General features: G+C 53.6%; 6 protein-coding genes across 6 annotated transcripts; 4 read left to right on the top strand and 2 right to left on the bottom strand.

Annotated features, from left to right (window-relative positions):
- Window positions 1-603: 603 nt before the first annotated feature.
- Window positions 604-8,036, bottom strand: J4E85_003423 (uncharacterized protein; the record flags this gene model as incomplete). Its single annotated transcript, XM_051467691.1, has 3 exons — window positions 604-6,777; window positions 6,826-7,760; window positions 7,970-8,036. 3 exons carry the CDS (start codon window positions 8,034-8,036, stop codon window positions 604-606), a joined length of 7,176 nt encoding a protein of 2,391 aa, XP_051328850.1.
- A 601-nt stretch (window positions 8,037-8,637) lies between these two features.
- On the top strand, window positions 8,638-9,657 carry J4E85_003422 (uncharacterized protein; the record flags this gene model as incomplete). Its single annotated transcript, XM_051467690.1, has 1 exon — window positions 8,638-9,657. One exon carries the CDS (start codon window positions 8,638-8,640, stop codon window positions 9,655-9,657), a length of 1,020 nt encoding a protein of 339 aa, XP_051328849.1.
- Window positions 9,658-9,910: 253 nt separating this feature from the next.
- On the top strand, window positions 9,911-12,848 carry J4E85_003421 (uncharacterized protein; the record flags this gene model as incomplete). Its single annotated transcript, XM_051467689.1, has 4 exons — window positions 9,911-10,217; window positions 10,265-12,310; window positions 12,360-12,556; window positions 12,609-12,848. 4 exons carry the CDS (start codon window positions 9,911-9,913, stop codon window positions 12,846-12,848), a joined length of 2,790 nt encoding a protein of 929 aa, XP_051328848.1.
- A 427-nt stretch (window positions 12,849-13,275) lies between these two features.
- Window positions 13,276-14,737, bottom strand: J4E85_003420 (uncharacterized protein; the record flags this gene model as incomplete). The annotated part of the gene is made up of 2 exons (XM_051467688.1): window positions 13,276-14,266; window positions 14,400-14,737. 2 exons carry the CDS (start codon window positions 14,735-14,737, stop codon window positions 13,276-13,278), a joined length of 1,329 nt encoding a protein of 442 aa, XP_051328847.1.
- A 1,325-nt stretch (window positions 14,738-16,062) lies between these two features.
- Window positions 16,063-17,082, top strand: J4E85_003419 (uncharacterized protein; the record flags this gene model as incomplete). The annotated part of the gene is made up of 2 exons (XM_051467687.1): window positions 16,063-16,103; window positions 16,170-17,082. 2 exons carry the CDS (start codon window positions 16,063-16,065, stop codon window positions 17,080-17,082), a joined length of 954 nt encoding a protein of 317 aa, XP_051328846.1.
- Window positions 17,083-21,017: 3,935 nt separating this feature from the next.
- Window positions 21,018-23,804, top strand: J4E85_003418 (uncharacterized protein; the record flags this gene model as incomplete). The annotated part of the gene is made up of 4 exons (XM_051467686.1): window positions 21,018-21,701; window positions 21,752-22,862; window positions 22,911-23,333; window positions 23,383-23,804. 4 exons carry the CDS (start codon window positions 21,018-21,020, stop codon window positions 23,802-23,804), a joined length of 2,640 nt encoding a protein of 879 aa, XP_051328845.1.
- Between the last annotated feature and the right edge of the window lie 4 nt (window positions 23,805-23,808).

The raw sequence follows: 23,808 nt of genomic DNA, 5'->3' as shown, positions 1-23,808 counted from the left end.
GAGATTGTGCTTGTGCGTATGTACGAAGAATAAGATAGAGTCAAGTATATACGAAGATGAAAGCGTTCGCTCCTCCTGGGCTTGCGGATGAACCCAACAGGAACGGACCTCTTGAGTTAGAGAAAAGAAGAGGACATGGAGAAAGCTCAAAAATATATAAATCCAGGTTGACGACTATGCGGTGTTCCCCGAGGCGGTGATGGTGTTTGTCTCTTTGATGGCGCGTTGAAGTTTGCACGCGCGGGTAAGTGCGGTGGCCGCTGCAGCTGCAACCCTCCTCATCATCGAAGCACCTGCCCGCCGAAGGCCAGGAACATTGCATGACCAGCCATCAAACATTTCGCGCTGCGCATCGTGACATTGCACATTTGGAAAACATCTTTGCGAAGACTTATTGCTCCTACCGCATCGCGCATTACTCATACGTTTCCGACTGTTGTACAGGATCTTTGGCATTGACGCCTCTCTTCTCAGATCGTGGTATCATCCCACAGTACGCGCCTCGCTATGCATGTAAAAAGGACAAACTTTTGGAAAAAAAATTCACCGCCCACCCACACCGCCTCATATGCAGCATCCACCACCCGTTGCGTACGTGCATGTTCAATACATGTCATCATCAATCTCTCCTTCAGCGTCGATGTCCTCCTCTCCTTCGGCGTCCACGTCAGCATCCGCCATCTCCACATCCTCACTTGGCATGTTGATTGCTGCGGGAGTGTGCGAGCCGCTTGCCGTCGGATCTGCAACGGGCTCTTGCCCAATTTGTGGGGTCGCAGAGCGGGAAGCGCGTCTAGGATCCGATTCGTGCTCCTCTGCATGAGACGGCTCAGAGTTGAGGGCGCGGTGCATGATACGGTACTGTTGTTTCGGGTTCTTGAGGATCTCGCGACTAGTACTCGTCTCCAGAGTGCCGACATCTTGAACACTCGCAGCGCCTTCTTCATCAACAGCAGTCGCGTCAGTGCCTACGGCCTTACGCGCTTGTAGTGTCGAGAGCCTCAAGTTGTAATCGACGCGCCATCGCTGCTTCTCGTGGTTCTTCGCCTTGCGCTTGACATGCTCGCCAAACCAGTCGCCTTCCGTGTCGCGCAGATGATCGCCAAATGCAGCCCAGAAGCCTGGCAGGGTAATGTAGCCGCCACCAATCGTCTTCTTGACTGCATTGACGGACTGGAGCCAGGCTAGAACATGTTCAATCTCGAAGAGCTCGGTGGTATGTTCAGGACAATGAGAGTGGATGTCGGCAGCCGTCGCGCCAGCCAAGAAAATCAAAGGTTGTAGCACCAAGTTCAAGACCCGGTACCACCATGGCCACGTCACGGATTGGCCATCGATACTACTCCAAATGGGTAATAGCGCGCCAGCATCGTTTTTGCCAGGAAGAGGCGGCTCAGGTAAGGCTGACCAAACCGCGGGTTCAACATCGTCCATGGATGACGGTGGCGTCGCCAACGGCTGTAGTGGGTTGCCGAACTTATAGCTTGCTGTCGGCACAACGTGAATATCCCAGAACAACCGAGCACGGTCAATCGCGCGGTGATTATAACCGCCTTCGCAGAAGCCCCACTTAGACAGTTTCGGAAGTGCGGCGTCGAAGTCGCTGTTGACAGGCGGTAGCTGAGGTACAAGCTTGACGATACCCTCGTTCACCATAGTCATAATAGCTGCAAAGGCACCGTCGTCTTCGCAACGCGACATGTTGTAGAACCCTGCATCCTCGTCGGCAAACGCAGCATCCATCTTTTTCTTGACTGCCACGGCGTTCATGAAGTCGTCGAGCTGGAACAGGCGTGTATACTTCTTCGCTAGAGCTTGCGTGAAGTTGTAGTTACGGCCGGGCAAGAGACGCTTGAGCTTGCGCATCCTGATATGCTGCTTGTCCACGAGATCACCTACGACGTTGACAAGTATAGTCTCGCCGAGATCCTTGAACTTCTCGTGAGCCAGATTTGCGTTGTAGAGTGCTTGTGGGGTAGCCGTGTTTGCACGGATCCATGACCGTGCCTTGAGAAGCTTGTCGTCGGAGGACCAGGTTGCCTTCCGCGATCGATGGAGAGGAGCGGTGAAAGACTGTTGCAGTTGAAGCATTGTCCTCGTCCGATCTGCAGTTGCAGCTTTGTACCACAATACCCGATCCATGATCTCGTAGTTTGACTCATCGACATCGAACTGCTGCAGTGCTTGCCTCAAGACGGGAAGAGGAAGATCGGGATAGGCACACTTCCGCATAGCCCATTGTATGAGGCCTGCCCAGTCGTGCGTCTCGGGATCCTCGATAGAAGCAACTTTGCCGGTCTCATATGCTTCCAAGTAAAGTGACTGGAATGTTGTGGTGAGCTCACGGATTTGCTCAGCCATGTGCACCTGCATCCAGCTCCAAAGCTTCTTGGCCTTGGCCATGTCGAAGAATCTGTCGCCAGTATGTACGTTCTTGAAAAGGCACCAATCAATTTGCCGGTCATTCCCAGATAGCGAAGACAACACAACGAAGGTGTAGAAAAGCTTCTTGAAGTCGTCCAGCGTGTCAGCAGCCCGAGCATACTGTCGTTCCTCTTTAAACCGGTTCAGACGTGTCCTCTTGCGCTCGCGCCATGTCTGCACTGCTCTCCCAGGTCTCGGTGCACGCTGAGGAGGTTGGTAGATTGGATCGTTCGGATCACCTGTCAGACCAGTAAGGCGTTCCAGCAGAGTGGGAGTAGGGCCTGGCCTGCCTCGCTGCCGTCCACCGAAGTTCCTTGTCCTTGGCTTCTTCCTGTTGGACGGTACAGCGTCGTCGTCATCTTCAGGCTCATCTTCTTCCTCCGAGCCGGACTGCGCTTCACCGTCTGTGCTGGAGTGAACAGTGGTTGCTACATCTGGCGCAGTCGTAGATGCTGCTAGGGAAATCCGAACCCTCTTCCTCGAGGACTGGTCGCGTGGAGCTGCAATCCGGACACGCTTCTTGCTCTTCTTCACATTAGCAGGTCCGTCTGTAGCCTGCTCACTAGAAGCCAAAGAAGCAACCTTGTCGGCTCCAGTGGAATCAGGTTCGTCCGCTGTCACCCCTCCAGTAGAATCCTCCACGACGGGCTGTTCCACGGGCGGTAGGTCGCGCTCACTGACAGCGTTGCCGGGCGCCTGTTGCGTGACCAGATCAGGCATTTCCTCATCGCTCTCATCGTCCTCAGGCGGCTCCTCATCGGACTGGTGCTCACGTTCCGGAACGGGTGCAACGATGGGACGCGTCCAAATGAGCGTTATCGGCCCGGACTTCGCGGCCGTGGTAGCAGCAACTTCATCATCCGCCATATCGTCGGAGTCTTCGTCGAAAGCTCCCATGTTGGCGGTATACAAAGGAGCCCGACGCAACTTCTTGCTCTTGTCGTTCAAACTAGCCAGTCGTGCCCGCTTCGTGCGCTGTGCGCCGCTGCCGTCCGCGAGCTGTTTAGAAGACGCTTGTTCTACTTGAGCGTTCTGAGCCTTGCGGGCTTTGGCTTCTAGCCTCTTCTGCTTCGACCACACGCTACGCTTTCGAAGCTTAGCTTCGGTAATCTGCCTCTCGAGTTCAGGATTCAATTGGTTGAGGATAATGCTCTCGTCCTTGGGAGCGGGCTCAATCGGTTGGTGCGACACGACCTCGCCAATCAGATCACGGATCTCCTTTGGGTAATACAGGAGTGATTTCTCTGACCTACGGGCATTGTAGTCTTTGACTTGGGAATATTGAGCCATGTTATGCGCCAACTTGAGGACTTCCGGGCTCCTTTCGTTCAGATGTGCCCATGTATACATCCTGCGAACGGCAGTCCCTGGCATGTTCTGGTGTTGCGAGGCAAAATTCCAATGTTTCAATCCGAACTTCGGGTCTACAGACATGTTCCTGAGCGTCTCGGTGATGGTGCTAGGAGAAGGCTTCGGGATGTTCGGGTGCCGCTCTTCCCAAAGCGTGAGAAACGGTCGTGGCATTTCACCGCCGCCTGGAAAAACACCGCCGCACATCTTGATGATCTCGAGAATGAGGTTCTGCCTCAACGTGCGTTGGGTTCCTGCAATGCCACCACGTTGTGCTTTCCTTGGTTTGGTGCCCGGGATAGTCGGTACTGGGGTCTCGACGATAGCGCTGTGAACCGCGTTGGGCGGAGGAGCACCAGAATTGGCCTCGGGAACGGGAGCTGGCGACGACTGGGCTACCGGACTTGGGCTGGCGGCATAAGGGCTCTGATACGGTGTCATACGGGCGCGCTCGGTTGCATTGATGGCGGCCCAGCCGCCCACCATACGAGGTGTTGGTACGACTGTCTGGGGCGGTTGTTTCCGTGTCGGCTTGGGAGAAACATCACTAGGCTCTTCAACATTGGCGGAGGCTGCAGTTATAGCCGTGACAACGTCGTCGCTTCTAATGACCATTGCGTCAGGTACAGACGATGTCGCTTCTTCTTTGTTGACCTCATTGCTGTCTTGTGACGGCTCGCTATCAGGTAGGACTGACTGTCTAGCAGAGATAGATGACTCCTCATGGATCAGAACATCCTTTTGCGTCTGCATTCCGATCGGTGACTGCGGTTGCATTGGAGAAGGTGACCGTGTTTGGGCTGGGGTCAAGTTTTGTGGGATGGTCTCCAGATGAGCGAGTGGCGCCTCAATATGCGGTTGAGTCGTTGCTCCATCTCGCTGGGTAACACTGGTCTGCACAGACTGGGGTGTTTGAGAACGTTCTGCTTGAATCGCGCCTTGCTCCTGCTCCGATTCTGTTATAAACCAGTCGAGATCGGCTAGATGCGGTAGCTTGAAGGTGGCCATCAGGGCCTTACGTGGTCGACCTCGCGCAACCTTCTGCTTCATATGAGGATTGAGAAACAGGCCCGGGGAGCATCGCTTGTCGTATTGATCAACCACACCCCGTGCTCGAGCGTCCAGTTTGGAGGCGTCGAGCGGAACGTATGTTTTCGTCAAAGGCCGGGCAATGTGTACTGTAGTTGACTGGCCCGAATGATCATCAGGACGGACAGGGGAAGCTGCGTTTCCGGGCGGACTTCCAACATCAGTGGGCGAGGGCGACATCGATGCCACAGTCCTTGATTCTGACCTCTGTGAAACTGTAGTTTTGGTGAGGCGTCTCTTCGACGTTCTTGGGGTAGCGACCACGTCCTTCGCCTTCCGCTTTCCGGTAACGGGCTCGGGCGAGACATGACCAGTCCCTGGCTCCGTGAGAGTAGGTCCAGGCACATAGTCAGCCTCAGGGTTCTCCATAGAGACGTCGATATCTTTGTCCCTGCAGGGTGAGGCTTGCTTTTTGGTGGATCCTGCGCCCTCTTCCTTCTTTCTCCTCGCCCTGTCCTTCATCTCGGCGTCCCAAATAGCAATGATCTTCGAGTTTTCCAAAGGAATGCCGTCTTTGCGCTCCTGACGTAGACCATCAATGATATCGTCTGGTATCCGACCCTGACACGACCAGCCCATAGCTATCCTTTGCTTGTTGCTGAGGACTGTAGGCTCGGTTGCCGACTTCGTCGTCCGTTTCTTCACCTTCTTCACCACCACAGGCAAACCGCGTTCCTCTCGAATCGCGTTCTCCACGCCCATTGGCATGCGCCCTTTTGGTGCTATACCCTTCGCTATCCGCTCTTCTGCTGTCATTAACGGCTGAGCTAGTGGACGTTTTGCCGAACCGTGCTCAATGCTGTCGGGTATTGCTGACGGATCACCGGTCTTTTCGCGATGAGCAAGAATTTGGTTTTGAACATGTCTGCTCAGGCGAGCATGGCGATGCAGTCCCAGCTTGATCTTCTGTTCGGGAGTGAGCGAGATGGTTGAAGACGTCTTAGAAGCTTTAGCAGCCTTTGGTGCCCTGGCGGGCTTGACTTTGACGGCTTTCTGTTTCTTGGACCGACCTGCTGTATCCGATGTTGTAGGTTTCAGCATTGAACTCGAGTGCTTCTGATAGCCGATCTGCTCTGCGACACCGTTATCCCAACGCGGGCCGTTCTTGCGAGGTTTCACAATGGCCAGACCAGCTTCAGATAGTGTTGCTGCACCAGTCTTTCGAACTAAGTCTTTGGCGCTGACAGCTGGGAAACCCCACGCGTTGAGTGACACCTCGCTCGCAGAGCTCTTCGCAGATTTTCCTGGCACCGAAACACCTTCCCAGACAGCGATCTCGTCATCGACGGCTTTCTGGAAATTCTCGTACGTGCGATAGAGGTAGTGAACGAACTTCTTGGCTTTGGTATTACCAGCATCTCGTATGACAGCCAAATGCCGTAGATGGAAAGGCTGTGTCTTCTCCCAGTCATTGGTCACACGGGTGAAATACGATTCAATGGGCCGTCTCCAAAAGGGCCCGACAATCCGGTTGCGTAAAACCTCAGCGTCCCAACCCTGCGCACCAGCCAGTGCAGCAGCATTGAAGATCATGTTCGGAAGAAAGCGGTCAGGCGTCCATTGCGGGGGAATGCTGACAGCTTGATCAGGAGCAGGCTGAGCATTAGCTCGGTCGCTGACATTGGCATCTGGATCGTCTGGCATGTCGTCATTGAGATCGTTCAACAACGAGTCGCCATCGACATCCTCATCGCGTAGCTCGCCCTTCGCATCCGTCGTGATAGGAGCTGTTCGACGGAAGCCAAGGTTCCTGACGTCTTCGTCCTGTGGCGCGCGCATGACCTGAATGCATGTGATCCAAGCGTCGGCAGACTTCTTCTTACGAACTCTACGTCGCTTGATCATTCCTGTTTGATCCAGTCGGATAATTGCACCCTGGGTGGCGCGCTTGTTCCAGGATGACATCGGGACACCCTAGTAATGTTAGAACACGACACATGATTATAAAGGCCGTACACTTACCAGCTTCTCCCTAATAGATCGCGTGGGAACGATGCCACCTTGGCCAACTTTGTTGTACAGGAGTTGAGCAAAGTTCCGGACCACAAACGTACCGTCCTCCTGATACACGTCCTCAACGGCACTAGACTCGATGAAGGTGTTCTGGGAGACGAATTTGTTGTGAATACAGAGGCTGGTGCGCATCTTGTTGGATTGTACAGAAATCTTGCTGATGTAGTTCTTGCGAGCTAACTCATCCGTCCTATGCGGAACAGACCTCTTATCCTGGCCACTGACGTTGATCAGTTCGGGCTGTGTGATGCCTGCCGATCCGCGGGCAGCAATGAGAGAGAGCAAGACAAATTCCATGGCGGGGACCTTCTTCAAGTCGATACCGTGGCCTGTCAACGCCTGCCATACCCTGCTCTGACTCGCATACAAACGAGGGGCAGTGATGTCAGGGCTGGGATCGTCGAAGACTGCTGTGGTACGATGCGGTCCATCTGGCAGGTTACGTCGCGGTCGTGACAGATTTGGATGGGTGGGAGTTTCGGGCGACCGAGTGGAGGGGTCTTGCGGGTCATGTTGATCTCCGAGGATGTGTTGGCGCAGAGAGTCCCGCAAAGCAAAGAGAGATTTGGAAGGCTGCTCTACTGCTTTGATGGGATTATCGGAAGTTTGAAGTGAACCTGTTGCGGGTGTCTCGCCGATGGTACCAGTCTCGTGAAGCTCGGCCGCCTCGAACTCTGAGAGAGTGTATTGACGAACTTCCTGTTGGTAGACAATGCGGATATCAGGATGATCAGTGAGCCATTGCCACAGACGCTCATAGAACGTGCGGCCAAGTCCAGCCGAAGGAAGACGGCTGTCTCCATCATCAGACTTGGGTCCGCCGTTATCGACGCCTTGTTTGTAGAAGGTCTCAACGAAGTGACGGAAGTCGGCGCTAGTAGCACCTATGACATGTCAGTAAGTGAGACGATAGAGTGAATGACAAAAAGGCTAAAGCAAAGGGAAACTAGCGATCAAGGTGAAGCGAACGCGACACTCCGCCTTCCAAACAGTCTGGCGTTGTAGCTCATGGAGGAATAGAGGTATCGAGTCGCTCAGACGGAGGCCAGTGCGCGAGGAAGCAACGACTACACGCGCAACGAGTCATGCATACCTTGAATGCCGCGAAGTGCAATTTCTGACAGCAGAAATTCCAACAGCTTGTCAAAACCTGACGCCATGTTGCTACCACCCGCCCCCTTTCAACTCCGGCAGTGTGATTGAGATTGCGATGACACGCGCTTAATGCATGTCAAAAGTGGCGATGCGGCGATTCGAACGCGCACTGCGGGAAGATACTGGGTGAGATCGCGCTGTGAGTGGCTGCCGCTGTTGTGGATCACTTCTGGGCGCAATAGTCGGTGTATCGAAAATACCAAAAATTCCCGGCGGGCGCTTGGAGTAGTATGCAGAAGTTGTCGATGTCGAGTTTCGAACGCGTGCAAAAGTTGTCGAATCGGTAGATACTTTGGCTGCGTTTAGGTGGGGTTGGGAGCTGCAGAAAAGTGACTAAGAGAGGAAGAAATCTGCCCCGCGTCGCGCCTTGGCGGCTTGGTCCGCGCTCGCGCTAATCGAATAGGCAGGCACGCAGGCAAGTGCACTCACTTATCTGATAGTCGCCATCCCGTCCTCCAGAGGAAGCCGCTGCTCTTTCAGGCGCACATACTGGTGCTACTCAAGATTTGGAAGCATTTCCGCACAAACCCTAGGCAAATCAATACACATGTTCAGGGCCGACCTTAGTAAAAGATGATCTTTTGCAAGCACTAATAGCACTCCGACATGTCTTTCATCTCTCCCTTCGGTACATCAGCATCAAAACCTGGCCATGGACTCATAATCCTCGAAATTCTTCCTCCGGATACGCCTGTCCTTCGAACCGTGTCATATCAATACCCACTCAAGCTAGTCGCCCCAGATCCCCTAGCACCACCCAATTATGGCAGAGGAGCAGAGGACGCGACAGCAGCAGTCACCCCCTGTCTCATTCATACAGTGTTTCTGTTGACCTATGGTGGAGGCATCGTAGCTGGAGACAGCATAGACCTGGAAGTCAGACTAGACAGCGATACACGGCTGATACTGTTGACGCAAGGGTCGACCAAGATCTTCAAGACCCCTACTCCAGAGCTAGTCTCACGACAACATATGAACATACATCTCAAGAACAATTCCGCCTTAGTCTATCTCCCCGATCCAGTGCAGCCTTTTGCCAACACGGCCTTTTCCCAGTCCCAGATCTATCACTTGGAGAAAGAGCAAGGTAATCTGTGTGTCTGCGACTGGGTCACGAGCGGCCGTTCCGCACGGGGAGAGAATTGGGACATCTACGGATACAAGAGCCGCAACGAGGTCTGGACCGTAGACGATGCGGGCAAAAGGAGACTGCTTCTACGGGACAACCTCATTCTAGACAAGCATGGCAAGACGGGGCTGCAACTTTCATCACGTATGGATAGCTATTCTGTCTTCGGCACCTTGATCGTTCGCGGCCCCATCTTTTCGTCACTGTCAAAGTTCTTCTTGGATGAGTTCGAGGCACTACCGCGTATTGGTGGGAGGAACTGGGGCGACGCGGTGCAGCCAGAGCTTCAAGCGCATGAGCAGAGGCGGTATGAGAGGCAGCAGAGAGAAAAGGCGGATGGGCTGATATGGAGTGCTGCGAACGTGAGAGGCTTTGTCCTAGTCAAGTTCGCCAGCAGGGAAGTTGAAGGCTCGAGGAACTGGCTGAGAGACATGATCAAGGAGGAAGGGTCGTTGTTGAATGCATTTGGGGAAAGGGCAATTTTGTGTTTGAAGTGAAGCTAGAATTCGAAGATACCCGAGACCACGTAGATGAACGGAAAAGCAGATCTGGTTGGATGTCGTGTCTCGATGTTGTTCGTCGAGCGACTCGCAGCCCCACGCGGCGTGTTGAAGGCCCAAGCACCCGGCGTCCCAAAAGTCGATGGGTGACGTGCATAGCCGCACCTGAACGCTCGTCCAGCCGCGCACCCACGTCCCTACCTGACCCTATGCCCTACCACCGACCTGTCGTGGTCTCTTTGTCGTCAATATGAGCGGCAGGCTCGTCGCGGGCCGCCTTTCCACCATCGCACGCCGCTCACCGCTGCTCACTCCACGCTTCTACACGACGCACTCGCTGCCCGCCGGTGGCCTCCTCCGCAACCAGGCCGGCCTACGCCTGGTGAAGCGACGACCATGGCCGCTGGGTAGCTACTCGCTGCACAACATCCCCGCTACACGCTCCATCTCCTTTGCGCGCGTTATACCGAAGCTGGTCGGCAAGTTTGCGACTGTAGGCGCCGCTGCCGGAGGGGCTGTCGTTGCAGGCGTCTCATATATCCAGTACCAAGCTGGCCGTATGTATATACATTCTACTATATCAACCCAAGCTAACACCAAACAGAGGCGGGAACATTCGCACTCGACCTCTTCCACCGAACCAAAGACGGCGCGACCGAATTTGCGGGCGGCGCACTCAGCACGGCAAATGGCTTCTTCGACCAGCTAGAAAAGGGCTTCAAGTCGACCAAGGACGAATTCGAGGGCGTACAATACCCGGAATGGCTACAGCGCCTACTCGCCAAGGACGAATCTGGTGGTGGTGGCAGTAACGGTGGCGGCAGGGGCCCCGAAGAACCCAAGCAGAGCGGTGCTGGATCTGCTGCTGCCGGTGCATCAACAGCGGCAGCGTTCGGATATGCCCAGGAAGACGACGAGGACAGGCCGCAGGCGGAGAAGATCGCACGAGACGAGCAGATGATGATGCTCACCAAGAAGATGATTGAGATACGCGGGCTTCTGCAGACTGTTGGACAATCCGACTCGCTCACATTGCCCTCCATTGTTGTCATCGGCTCGCAATCGTCCGGAAAGAGTTCGGTCTTGGAAGCCATCGTAGGCCATGAGTTCCTGCCGAAAGGACACAACATGGTTACGCGACGACCCATTGAGCTCACACTCGTCAACACACCAGATGCGCACGCAGAGTACTGCGAATTCCCAGCTCTCGGCCTGGGAAAGGTCACAGATTTCAGTCAGGTGCAGAAGACGTTGACAGACCTGAACCTGGCTGTGCCAGCGAGCGATTGCGTCTCCGATGACCCTATCCAACTGCGCATCTACTCGCCAAACGTCCCCGATCTCTCCCTGATAGACCTGCCCGGCTACATCCAGGTCGTTGGCCGAGACCAGCCCCCGCAGCTGAAGGAAAAGATTTCGCAGCTTTGCGAGAAATACATCAAGGCACCCAATGTCATCCTCGCCATCTCCGCCGCCGACGTGGATCTGGCCAACAGCACCGCGCTGCGAGCGTCCCGACGTATGGACCCTCGAGGCGAGAGGACTATTGGTGTCATTACAAAGATGGACCTTGTGGATGCCGAACGCGGTGCCAGCCTTCTCAGCGACCAGAAGTATGCTCTGCGTCTGGGATACGTCGGTGTTGTGTGCCGGGTACCACCCGGTGCTGGTGGCTCGAAGCTCTTTAGCCGCGGCAACGGCAACATCACCAATGCGATTACAAAGAACGAAAAGGCGTACTTCTCTTCGCATCCTGAGTTTTCAGAAGGATCAGAGCTCGCCGTCGGAACGCAGAACCTCAAGAAGAAGCTCATGCATGTGCTCGAGCAGACAATGGCCGGCAGCCTTAAGACGACAAGCGAGGCTATCCAAAGGGAGCTTGAAGATGCCCGATACGAATACAAGGTCCAATACAACGAGCGACCTATCAGCGCAGAGTCATACCTTGCGGAATCATTAGATGGTTTCAAGCACTCCTTCCGTGGCTTTACCGAGCAGTTCGGTCGCCAACAAGTTCGTGACTTACTCAAGCACGAGCTCGACCAGCAGGTACTCAATCTGCTTGCACAGCGCTACTGGAACAGACCTTTCGATGACCTCAGTGTTCCCTTCCCTGAGACCGACCCTCTTACGAACCTTGCCAAAGCTGATATCGACGGCGAAGATCAAATATGGCAGATCAAGCTCGACAGCTCCAGTGCTGCACTTACGAAACTGGGTGTCGGACGTCTAGCTACCAACGTTGTCGCAAGTGCGCTCCAAGCACACATCGACCGCCTCATCACCAACTCTCGCTTCGCCGCCCACCCCTTCGCCCGACAAGCCATTACCGACGCTTCCACCTCCATCCTCAAAGACCTTTCCTACGACATCTCCGATGAGTTGGAGATCTGCATCAAGCCCTACAAATACCGCATCGAAGTCGAGGACAACGAATGGGCAAAGGGTCGGGAAAATGTCACAGCTGTGCTCAAGGACGAGCTGAAGGTCGTCGAGGCTGCCGTAAAGCAGCTTGAAGAACAAGTTGGTGGCCGTAAGCGAGTCAGGGACGTAATGTCTTTCATTGACCGCGTACGAAGCGGACAAGTTGTTCTTGAAGGTGACGGAGTTGGTGGTGCTGGCGGGTTCAGCTCTGCCCTCCTTGCTAAGGGTAAGTCTACCTCTCTTATCACCCGAACTCAGTACTAACAACATTACAGGCCGGGAAGCAGTCTTCCTCCGCGACCGTATCGACGTGCTCAAACTACGCCTGCTCGCCATCAAGAGCAAGCAATGCGCCAGCAAGAAGAACAAATACCACTGCCCAGAAGTTTTCCTCGACGCTGTCGCAGACAAGCTTACAACGACTGCCGATCTCTTCCTTGACGCTGAGCTGCTAAGCAAGTTCTACTACATCGTAAGCCACTACCCGTATCCTTACTCACACAACTTTCACTAACACCTTCTAGTTCCCACGTGAACTCGACGCCCGCCTAGGCCGCGGTCTCTCCCAAGAAGAAATCGACCGCTTCGCCAAGGAAGACCCTAAGATCAAACGCCACCTCGATGTCGTGCGTCGCAAGGATCTTCTCGAACACGTACTCAAGGAGATGGAGGGTCTGCGCCAACTCGAGCAAAGAGAGAAGCGCATGATGGGCCGTCGGGACGATAGGGATGAGCGGAGGAAGAAGGGCTGGAGTATGTTCTAGATGTAGGAATGACTGGATGACGACGGCCTTCGTGTTGGGTATAGACTGTATGGCGCTGTTGGCGTTTCGTGAAGCGGAAAAGAAGCTTCTTTGTTGATGTTGATGATGACTTCGCTGCTCCCTTATTGGTCTTATTGGATTGAGATTATGTATATATGACTTTCTGATCACACTGTTCGCGTTCATCCAGGTCTCTACTTGATGCCTAACAGCCGCTATGGAAGGCGTGTTGCATGAAGATGATGTCATGTAAGTATGAGAAAGATGGTTGATTGTAATCTCATCTATCGGGTATCTTCAACTAATGCCTTCAGGAACTATGATGCTAGGTCCCCCACAAGAACAAACTCCTTTAGAACGCCATACATGCCACGTAAAATCGTATCTTCATCTTTCCTCCCCTCTTCTTAAGGGTCGGTGGTCTCGATCAACCGATCAAACCCCAGTGTCTCTTAACCCCCCAATCCAACCTCGTCATACCCTGCAAATCATCTCCGTTCAAGTATCCCACACCCTCCTCCACCAGCATCTTCCACACCCTGTTCCTCAATCCAATAGGAAACTTGGGCGCACTCCAGTAGCGCGACTTCAACCCTCTCTCCTTCGCGCTCTGTATCTGGGCGCGGATTTTGAGGCGTTGAGCTTCAGTGATGCGACCGAACCAAAGTGTGCCGATTGAGTGGCCAAAGTTGACGGATGCGTAGTACGAGTTTGTGCTGTCGAAGTGGGAGGTGGGTGTTGTGCCGACTGTGCCTTGACCGCCGCGGGTGGTGACTGAACCTTCATCGAGCTTGTCCAAGGGAGCGTCGAAGAAGATGTCGCGGTAGGTTGAGTTTGCGGTGATGAGATCGAAGGGGGCGTTGCCAGTTGCGACGACGGTGATTGCCCCTTCGATGGTGGTGTTGCCGTTGAAGTAGGTAAGGTAGCCCTTTTCGCGGAGTGCATTGAGTTGTTGGGATACTACGGGGAAGATATCGTGACCGTTGTTCTTGAAGTCGACTAGTAGGACCAGAGTCTGCGCAGGCTCGGTGTCGAAGATGCCGTTCTTGACATTGGATGATGTCGCAAATTCTCCGAGCTCGTTCTTGTGGTCTAGCATCTTGACCAATGGGTCGACGTACATGGATGTGAAGGTGCCATCTTGCGTCAGGGCGTTGGTGCTGTGACCAACATACAGCTCTTCGTCAAAGAGCCAAACATCTGCTTCGACGCCTGTGCAACCCCAGCGTAGGGCGTCGTAAAGTGGTACTCGGCGCCAGTAATCGTTGTGCGAGTGGCAAGGGACCGGAGTTACGTCGCGTGTTATATCCAATAGCTGCGTCTTGTCTAACACACTCGAGTCGAACGACGAGACTACATAGCCATCCAGAAAGGTAGGCACATAGCCCAGGAACACATTGACGATGTGAAGAACACCACTAATAGAGTCAGTATACCTATTATTATTTCTCCAGATCATGACAGGATGACAGCTGCATGTAGGGCAGGGAACTGTCGAATGAGAGGGTTGCCGCCGGAACGCGCGGAAGCTAAGGTCTGACAGGCACTTACAAGAAGATGAATACCAGCAGTGGTATTATAACACAGGCTTTAGCTGCATATTTCCTCTTCACTCGATACTTCTTCGACTGCGTCTTTTCATCCGGTAGCCTCACACGTCCACAGTCCTCGTCGACCCGCAACTTTGCATTCCGTCTTCGAATGCTCATCCTCAGCCGGTGCCAGAACCCAGGTCGCGATACTATCTCCTCCTCGTCCGAAGCAAAGATGGAGCCGTTGCCATCTTCTAGCTCGCGCAAGGAAACATGAGGTGCTTTTGCATCGAAAGAAGATTCCGAGTCGGAAGAGATGCGTAGAAGAGGTTGGGTGGAGGGGGTTTCGGTAGCCATCTTCAGGCACGAGCCAATCGCAGGCAAGGATCTGGCACGACTAACTTGCTGGACCCTGAGAGGCGGGGCAAGCGACATCGATATGTGCAGCGCACCTGTTCAAAGATGAAGGATGCGATGAAAGAATTGAGATGTTAAAGGTCGTCTTTGCTCGCCCGGGCGAGTTTGCACCTCAGAACCAAGGCGTTCGCTGGCTAAACACACCTTCCTCTTCGACGGTCGCTCCAAAACGCCACGAGCTTTGTACCGGTGATCCAGACTGGCTATTGTCCCGTCCTTGGGTTCGGAGGAGGCTAGACTGGCGCGATGCACCTCCGCGGTTCAGTGCAGGATCCAGAAAGTCGCGCAAAACGCAGGGTCCAGTTCCTTGATAGAGCCTCTCAAGATTCTGGGTGTCGATGGATTGAAGGCAAAGGACTTGGAGTTGTCAAGAGTAATCTGGGTCGGAGGCTACTTATTGCGAGACAGAGTGCGATCGGCCAGCCCACCCGTGAAACGAATTCAACCCACGAAGATAAAGTGCGGGCTATCAGCATGCAAGCCCTCGAGACAGCCGCAGCGCCCAGCAGCGTTCGAGAACTGGGGCACGGCCTGGAGAGCGAGTTCGGGCACGCAACACGGCTGGCGATGGTGATTGGTTGCGAGTGAGAGGATGACCGACACTCAACGGCAGATGCTAACGACTCGGTCTGGTGAAAGTCGGAGCAGATGATCAGAAAGGTTGTGCTTTGGACGGGCACGTTGCTGAGCTTGCGCACTCAGTGGTTTATTTGAATGCGGCGGTGGACTGGTAGCGATAGACGACGCATCCACGTTGCACCTGCCCGGACGCGTAGTGGTGATGGCTTCGGTCCGAAACTGTCACAATGGGGCATCATTTTTGCCTTGATTGCGAAACAATGCATTTAGTCTCGATAGCGTCGTGTTCCCAGGATTGACGGGTTGCATGCTGCGTGTCTCTCGCTGAGCTAATTGAACACGGCGACACGACTGCCGTGATTGGTCCCAGCGTACGTTGTAGGTTTTCGGTCGTTCTGTTCTGGGCCTGCGCCACACTTGAAAGCTTGCAGATGAGGCGGTAAGCCGGAAGTTCTAAGCATCGCAAGCACCGCCTCGGCAGGCCGTGTATGTTTTCTCCATGTCTTGTAGCACCTCCGCAAGTGAATGTGGCGGGGTGAAGCCGAGCGACACGTGCGGGTAGTGCCAAGATATCCGATCCCCACTTGCCCGATAATCCCTGTCGCGACTCCGTAACTTTTTGCGACAGCCATCGACTGATTACCGTCGGGACTCGGTATCGAATAGACAGCCAGCCAATACCCAATATGCCTCACAAACACAGACGCGTGGAGGAGGATGATACCCAGTACGTCATTTCGTATTTTCGCAAGCCTAATCACTTAGAGACCGTGATCTGACCCGTCGCCAACAGGTTCAACCTTCCGCCCAACGTCCACGCCGCTCCCCTCGCCGTCGGCAAGGCGCGCACCTTCAGCACAGCTACCAAAGGCAAAAAGCGCAAAGTAAACCAAGTCGAAGGTTATGGCGCAGACGACACCCCCAAGGCCTTCCAGCGGCTCATGGCTTTCTCCCAGGGCGGACCAAAGAAGCGCTCAGGGCTCGACGACGGCATGCTGAAAACCAAGAAGCAGAAGAAGCAAGCCGCAGCTGAGGCAGTGGAGAAGGATGATGCAAACAACAAGAGCGAAGAGCAGGTGCAACCAACTACCGCGCTGAAGATACAACCTGGAGAGTCGATGCACGAGTTCCGCGCGCGAGTTGACGCAGCGTTGCCAATGTCGGGTATCACCAAGTCCGGCAAAAAGGTTGCAGGTGTCAGCGATCACAGAGTCACCAAGCACGAACGGCATCTCAAACGTCTACAAAAGGGATGGAGGGAAGAAGAAGCGCGGATACGAGAGAAGGAGATGGAGGCAGCGGAACTGGCCGAAGAGGAACAAGACGAGCTGGATGCCATGTGGGAAGACAAGACAGCCGATCTCGACACTACACGAACGGTCAACGGCAAGAAGAAGAAGGCGAAGAAGAGCAAACGCAGGAAGCTGGCGGGCGAGATAGACAATGGTAGCGAAGACGAGTGGGAAGCTCTCAAGAAGAAGAGAGAGGAACGGAAGGGCTTGCACGACATAGTTCATGCACCGCCAACTTTCGACAAGGTGCCGAGGGAGATCTTCAAGGTCAAGAACGGTGCAGGCGCCAAAGTCGGAAATGTCCCCAAGCTGGCTGGTAGCTTGAGGAAACGGGAGGAGTTGGGCGAGGAGCGTCAGAAGATGATTGACAAGTACCGTGAGATGATGGCTGCGAAGAGAGGGACGCAGGAATGATGTGTTGGTTTTGGTCGATCATGAGATACCCCAGATACATCTAAGTCACGCAATGCTGTTAGTACCACACATGGTTCATTGAAGCATCGCAACTAGTCGCCACCTCAATTAGCAACATGCTGCTTTTCTATGAGATCTAAGGACAACTGGGAAGAATAAGCTTGTGTCATTGTCGCACCGCGCGTCGGCTCGTGGTAAAGGCATTCAGCTGTGGTCTGGGTGTCCAGCTTCTACCCCGGCAATACAGATAAACGTTGTCAATGGCACTTCTGTGAAAGCAAGACTTCGCTGTTACCACATTGAGCAGGTACAGATATCCGTTGAAGACAGCAAAGTCCTGAGAGCAACACATCGCTGTTCCCGCAATAGGAAGGTTTAGAGAGCCTTGGCACTGTCGATCGCTGCTGGAATAAGAGGGCAGGCCTGCCAGATGGCCTTGGCAAAATGGCGCACGCATACTGCCTCTTGGGGTAACTTTGGAAGTCCGTTGAAGACGGCATTTCTTGAGAGCAAAAGGTCGCTTTGCCAAGCTTTGTCACGTGGCGGAGCATCCCGACTGGGTAGGAGGCGAAACAGGCGTGGATTGTAGCACTTTCGCAAAAGCAAAACATCGCGAAGCCAAGACTTGTGGGTCGGTGAAAAGTTGGACGGCACCTGGGCATGTGAGAGAGGGGTTTCACGCTACACGACTGACAGTAGAGCTTGATCCCTGATTTTGAGGTTAGGACGGATTTGGTGCAAGCTCATGTCATTGAACGAGAGAGTGTTCCAGTTCTATTCGAAATACAAATCAATCAAAACGCGCCTCTAAATATTCCCTGTGTGATGTCTTATCATTGAAGCTTTTGAGGTCTGCTTCCGAGCTTCACCAATGCCACGTTCTTGAAAGGACGACGCCCGACCTTCAACAACGCTTGTTCTTGGTGGGGTGCGTGCAATATATGAACATCCACCATGATAATCTACGACGGTAATTCCAAGGTGACGCTTGTGGTTGAGATGCAAGTACATCCATCCGAAGCAGCAGTGCCGACTTTGAAAGCTTCCATGAACGCCACAGGGTGATGTGATGAGGGCGCCGCGATGAAGCGATCCATGGGGTGCATATCTTCAAGTGCGTCACGCACGACTTTGAGTTGAAGTATTGAGTGATGGTACGGGCATGGTGGTGCAGAGGAGCGGCTCAGTGTTGTTTGTGCTAGGTAGTTTAGTATATGTGCGTGTCCGGCTGTTGGGAGCGAACATACCATTATTGGGCGAGATTGCAACTGGGCCCGACCTGCTAGACTTGGCCAAGCGCCGTGGAGCCCGACTCATGGTTCGTGATGTGTGTTGTGATGATGTATTGGCTTAGCCAATACTCCGAATGCGTTTTGTTGACAAGGTATGATTGTAGTCAGGAGAACAACGAGTTGTATGCGACTGGGGCGTGTGTCATCTGAAGGGCGGAAGTGGCATTTGGACAGCGTCCGACAGACCAGCTTTTGATATACATGAGAGCCAGCAAGGACGTGGGGTGGCAAAATGACCATCGGTAACACAGATGTGGGTTGAGAGGGAATGGATGCAAGCCCCAGTGAGCCTTGTAGGAAGGATGAACAAGCCACTGTTCAGACAGTGCCCCTTGGCCGCAGTGAAGATTGATAACGAAGGTCTCACGGCGAGCGGGTTGAGGAATGCTGGATATCGGAAGCCAGATAGCCAGTGAGGGTCGAGTAAACGGGCGAAATGGCGTAAAACCATCAAGTGAGTAGTATGTTGCCGCGACGTCCTGTTGGCTACGTCGATAGACAGCTAGCCCTGAACGGCTTGGTTGGGTTGAGCGTCTGCTAGGTTTGGGATCGATGGGGCCACGGTCTGTGTGTTAGGGCATGGAAAGGCGGCCATACCAGCGTTTTCCATTTCGGGGGATGGGACGTCATGTAGAGACCGTGCTAGCCAACCATGTTTCCAATTTTGGCATCTCATCTATTCACGCTAAGGGTATGCACCTGCTACGGTAGTCGAGTAAGGCTCAATCGCTGGGTTGTTAAGTCTCACTCTTCCTGTCTCCAAGATGGCGTGGCCTGGCTGACGAGCTTTCAGCTAGATGCCCGGGTCTGCTTGGGCAGTGATGTTGAGGCACGGATGTGATATCAAGGCCCAGTTGTATGGTCAGGTACCAGCAGGATGGCTCATCCCGCGCGGGTCGTTGTCGCGTGGGCGAGGAAGTGAGCCCCGTGTTCCGTCTCACATGTTAACCTCGAGCAATCACAGACCAGTATCCTCGGTCTTGATCTTTGGAGTCGCATACTCTCAGCAGTTCTTGCAGTCGTGATCTTGCTACTGTCAGAGACAGATGAGAGTTTGGGTGAACTTGTCTCGCCTGTGACAAAATTGGCAACTCCAAATAGTGTGGAGAGAGGGAACAAAAGTCGACATTAGGCTTTGCCTTACCAGGGGCAGAAGCGAGACATTGCAGGTGATACGCAAAGGGATGCGGGCGTTTCTCAACAGGTTAGGCGGTGGCGTCTTTTAGTCTCCTGGTGGCTGCTCATGTGTGGCACGACAATAGCAACAAAATGACTATTATTGGTAGCCTCGGAGACCCACCACAGGACGCAATGGTTGCGATACGAGGAACGTTCCGCGATGGCGGTAGCGTTTTAGTCTCTACGGGGAGTGCCGTTGCTATATCTTGACAGTGCTGAAGCTGACTGGCAACGACCTTGGAAGTGTGGTAGAGCCATTGTCTGTTGGGCTAGAAGGCCATCAACAGAGGCTAACGGCGAGTCTATTGAAAGACTGTTGACGTGTGTGACCAATGGCGAAAGCACTCAGCATCCATGTTACGGTGTTTGTGCTCACTTCCGTTCTTCCTGCTGGTCAGGGCTCGCGTACGCACATAGAGAGTCCCGGGGGCCGTGTCTCCACAAACGGTAGCCGTCTGGAGAAGCCCACGGGTAGATACCCCACAATCATCGCGTGGGGTGACCGCAACTCGTCGCATCGCTGGCAACTCAATGCGCGTGCACATGCTGTAGCTGACGCGCAAGATCTTTGTTGTTTGTTTGGCCGCGTAAACGTAAAAGAAAGGGCGGGCGTGATGATAACGATAAAAGATATGACTGAAGCGAAGGAACCGGCGAGTGTACGACGAAGGGGCGGCCAAAACATGTGCAAAGGCTGACCGCAAGGTTTCAGCCCCAAATCCCTTTTCATGGTGTCAGCCTGGGATACTTTAGCCGGTATCTGCATCAATCGGGTAGGCACTAGAGAAGTTAGAGAAGGAACAGATGTCCGATAATAGAAAGATCCCGATGGCAGCTAGCTACGCCGCAAAGATGTTGGGTAGCGTTGGCGAGATAGAGGGCCAGCGGCGGCGACGGCGCGGACGTTGAGTGATCTCGCAATCATATCTTGTAAAAGGAGCATGAGGAGCCGATAGAGGGAAGTACACTGAGCAGACACCTGTCGGTGGTCGTGATGTAGGCGCTGGAAGTAGGTAATATGTAACAACCTTGGGCATCCACACACCCTCTATTTGCAAGCATTTTCAACAGAATGTTGTTCACTGGCCCGAAATGCGAGCTTGTCGAGAAGGATGGAAACGATGACATCGCAATGTGAGCGGCATGCATGCGGCGGGTGTCAATGGCTGATGACAGATCTGCGGCACGATGCACAGTACATCATCGACCATGTCGTCGCACCCAGAGCCTCAACAGCCGCGTCAAAGCATAGTTAGACGAAAGATTGAAATGCTCCCATGTGCGCATACGAGATGAGATGTAAGAGATTTGTTTGTCCATGTACCCTCAGATCTCCGTCGTTATCGATATCGTCATTAGTGTACCCGAAAGGGGCATGGATCAAGCGCGTCACTGCCATCGCCGCGGCTTTAACAGCAACAGCTCCGCAATCATCAGCTTCCGGGTCCTCCCCACGTCCGCCCAATGTCAGCCAATCCAGGTGCACTGAAACGGAAGCACTCGGGCAAGACGATCAAAGAGCTCTTTACCACACAATCCAAGCCAAAGCTCGCCTCCGCAGCGCCGCTCTCACCCACTAGCAAGCGCACACGACGTGACAGCTCTCCGATCCCCACCACCGAGATCGCCACACCGCCAGCGCCGATTACCAAGATGAGCACAGCAGAGATGTATCACTTCCCCAGCAAGAAGGCGGGACTATCGAGCAATGCCGACGTGGTAGACATCACGTCAAGCCCCGACAACAGCCCTGCCAAAGCCAACGGGCAACGGAATGGCATGCGCAAAGCAGCGCCCAACATGCACGCCAACAATGGTCCCAAGCGATTGGTGGTCAAGAACTTCAAGCCCACGAGGAAGGTGGACCCCAGGGTCTTCCTGGACCAAACATGGGCCAAGATCGAGAAGGCTCTGGACACCATCTTTCGGCAGGGGGATGTGGACTTTAGTCTGGAAGAACTATACAGAGGTGTAGAGAACGTATGTCGCCAAAATATGGCGAAAGACATCAAGGAACGCTTGATTGCGAAATGCAAGGACTACGTGGGCGGGAGTCTGAAGGCGAAGGTCAAGGAGAGTCTGGGAAGGCCAAACATTGACGTACTGCGGGCAACTCTGCAGGCGTGGGTAGTGTGGAACAGCCAAATGGTCAGTTATACCCATATACGTGCTCACGCTGTCATACTGACAAACTGAAGAAATACCTTGACTGGATCTTCTGTTATCTAGACCGCGCCTACCTACTCCCGCGACACGAGTCCCTCCGCGAAATCTCGATCAGCCTCTTCCGCTCCCTCATTTTTGAACACTCCAAATTGAACCCGCGCATTGTCGATGGTGCCTGCGATCTCGTCGCTAACGACCGGACGGGCGGTGACTTGGACAGCGAGATGTTCTCTAAGACGGTCAACATGTTCCACGACATGCAAGTCTACACACGCTCCTTTGAGCCGCGCTTGATGGAGATCAGTCAGGAATACGTTGCGAAGTGGGCAAACACAGAGAGTTCAGAAAAGTCACTACCCGAATACGTCCGCAGTTCGAAAGCACTCATGGATCGCGAGATGAAGAGGGTCGACATGTTCAGCCTCCCGAACACCACCAAACGAGAGCTCCTCACGTTGTTTGAGGACCACTTGATATCGAAGAAGGAGGTGCGACTGACCAATCAAGACGAGCTTGCGGATCTTCTCGAAACCAACGCCATTGAAGATCTTGAGCTACTGTACACATTGCTCGAGCGGAGGAAACTTGGCTCAAAGCTACGGCCAGGGTTCACAAAGTGGATCGAGGACGAAGGCACAGCTATAGTGTTTAATGACAAGGAGCAGGATAACATGGTGATACAACTGCTCACATTGAAGCGCCAATTAGACACATTGTGGAAGGCGTCTTTCCACCGAGATGAGGAGTTGGGTCACGGTTTGCGAGAATCTTTTGACAAGTTCATGAACAAGACAAAGAAAACGAGTGCAAGCTGGGGCACGGACAACTCGAAGACTGGCGAGATGATCGCCAAGTACGTGGACATGCTGCTGAGGGGAGGCGCAAAAGCGATACCAGCACAGCTTAGCCGCAAGGCAGACAAGCCCGCTGCTGTAGAAGTTGAAGAAGATAACGAAGAAGGTGTTTTCGATGAAGACACAGAAGTCAATAATCAGCTCGATCAGGTTCTCGATTTGTTCCGCTTCTTGCACGGCAAGGCTGTGTTTGAAGCTTTCTACAAGAAAGATCTGGCCAGACGATTGTTGATGGGCCGAAGTGCGAGTGCAGACGCTGAGAGGAGCATGCTGTCGAGACTGAAGATTGGTAAGTGTGTACCTATTTGCGACTTACTGAGATACTAACGTACTGCAGAATGTGGTGCCGGCTTCACCGCCAACCTCGAGCAGATGTTCCGCGATATCGAACTGTCACGAGAAGAGATGAGTTCGTACAAGAATATTAGTGAGGAACGCAACGAAAAGCTCAGCCTGGATCTCAACGTCAACGTCCTTTCTGCGTCAGCTTGGCCTACGTACCCCACAGTCCCCGTAATTCTACCTCCGCAGATCCAGTCTGCGATCAACAAGTTTGAAGCACACTACAAAGTCAAGCATTCTGGTCGCAAGCTGGAATTCAAGCACGCGCTCGCCCATTGCCAGATCAAAGCCAGGTTTCCCAAGGGACTCAAGGAGTTGGTGGTGTCTTCCTTCCAGGCTATCGTTCTCTTGCTCTTCAACGGCCGAGCGGATGATGAGCACATTGACTACGAGTACCTCAAACAAGCCACTGGACTACGTAAGTTGCGCGCTAGATCTACTCTATTCGCATCACTAACATCTGATAGCGCCGGCTGAGCTTAATCGCACTTTACAGTCCCTAGCCTGCGCAAAAGTCAGGCCATTGACCAAACACCCCAAAGGCCGAGAGATCAACGAAACCGACACCTTCACACTCAACGCGTCATTCACAGACCCCAAGTACCGTATCAAGGTCAACACCGTCCAGCTCAAGGAAACAGCAGCCGAGAACAAGGAGACCCACGAGCGTGTTGCTGCTGACCGCAACTACGAGACGCAAGCTGCCATTGTCAGGATTCTCAAGGCGAGGAAGAGAATCAGCCATGCGGAACTGGTCAGCGAGACCATCTCAGCGACGAGGAACAGAGGAACATTGGAGGTCAGCGGTATCAAGAGAAACATTGATCGCTTGATCGAGAAGGAATTCCTAGAAAGAGAAGATGACGGACTGTATGCTTATATTGCTTAGGCTA

Source organism: Alternaria conjuncta, assembly GCF_024043145.1.
Source record: "Alternaria conjuncta strain BMP 0040 chromosome Unknown scaffold_4, whole genome shotgun sequence".
Lineage (NCBI taxonomy): Eukaryota > Fungi > Ascomycota > Dothideomycetes > Pleosporales > Pleosporaceae > Alternaria > Alternaria conjuncta.
Note: the sequence above shows the minus strand (reverse complement) of the source record. Positions and strands in the feature narration are given on the sequence as shown.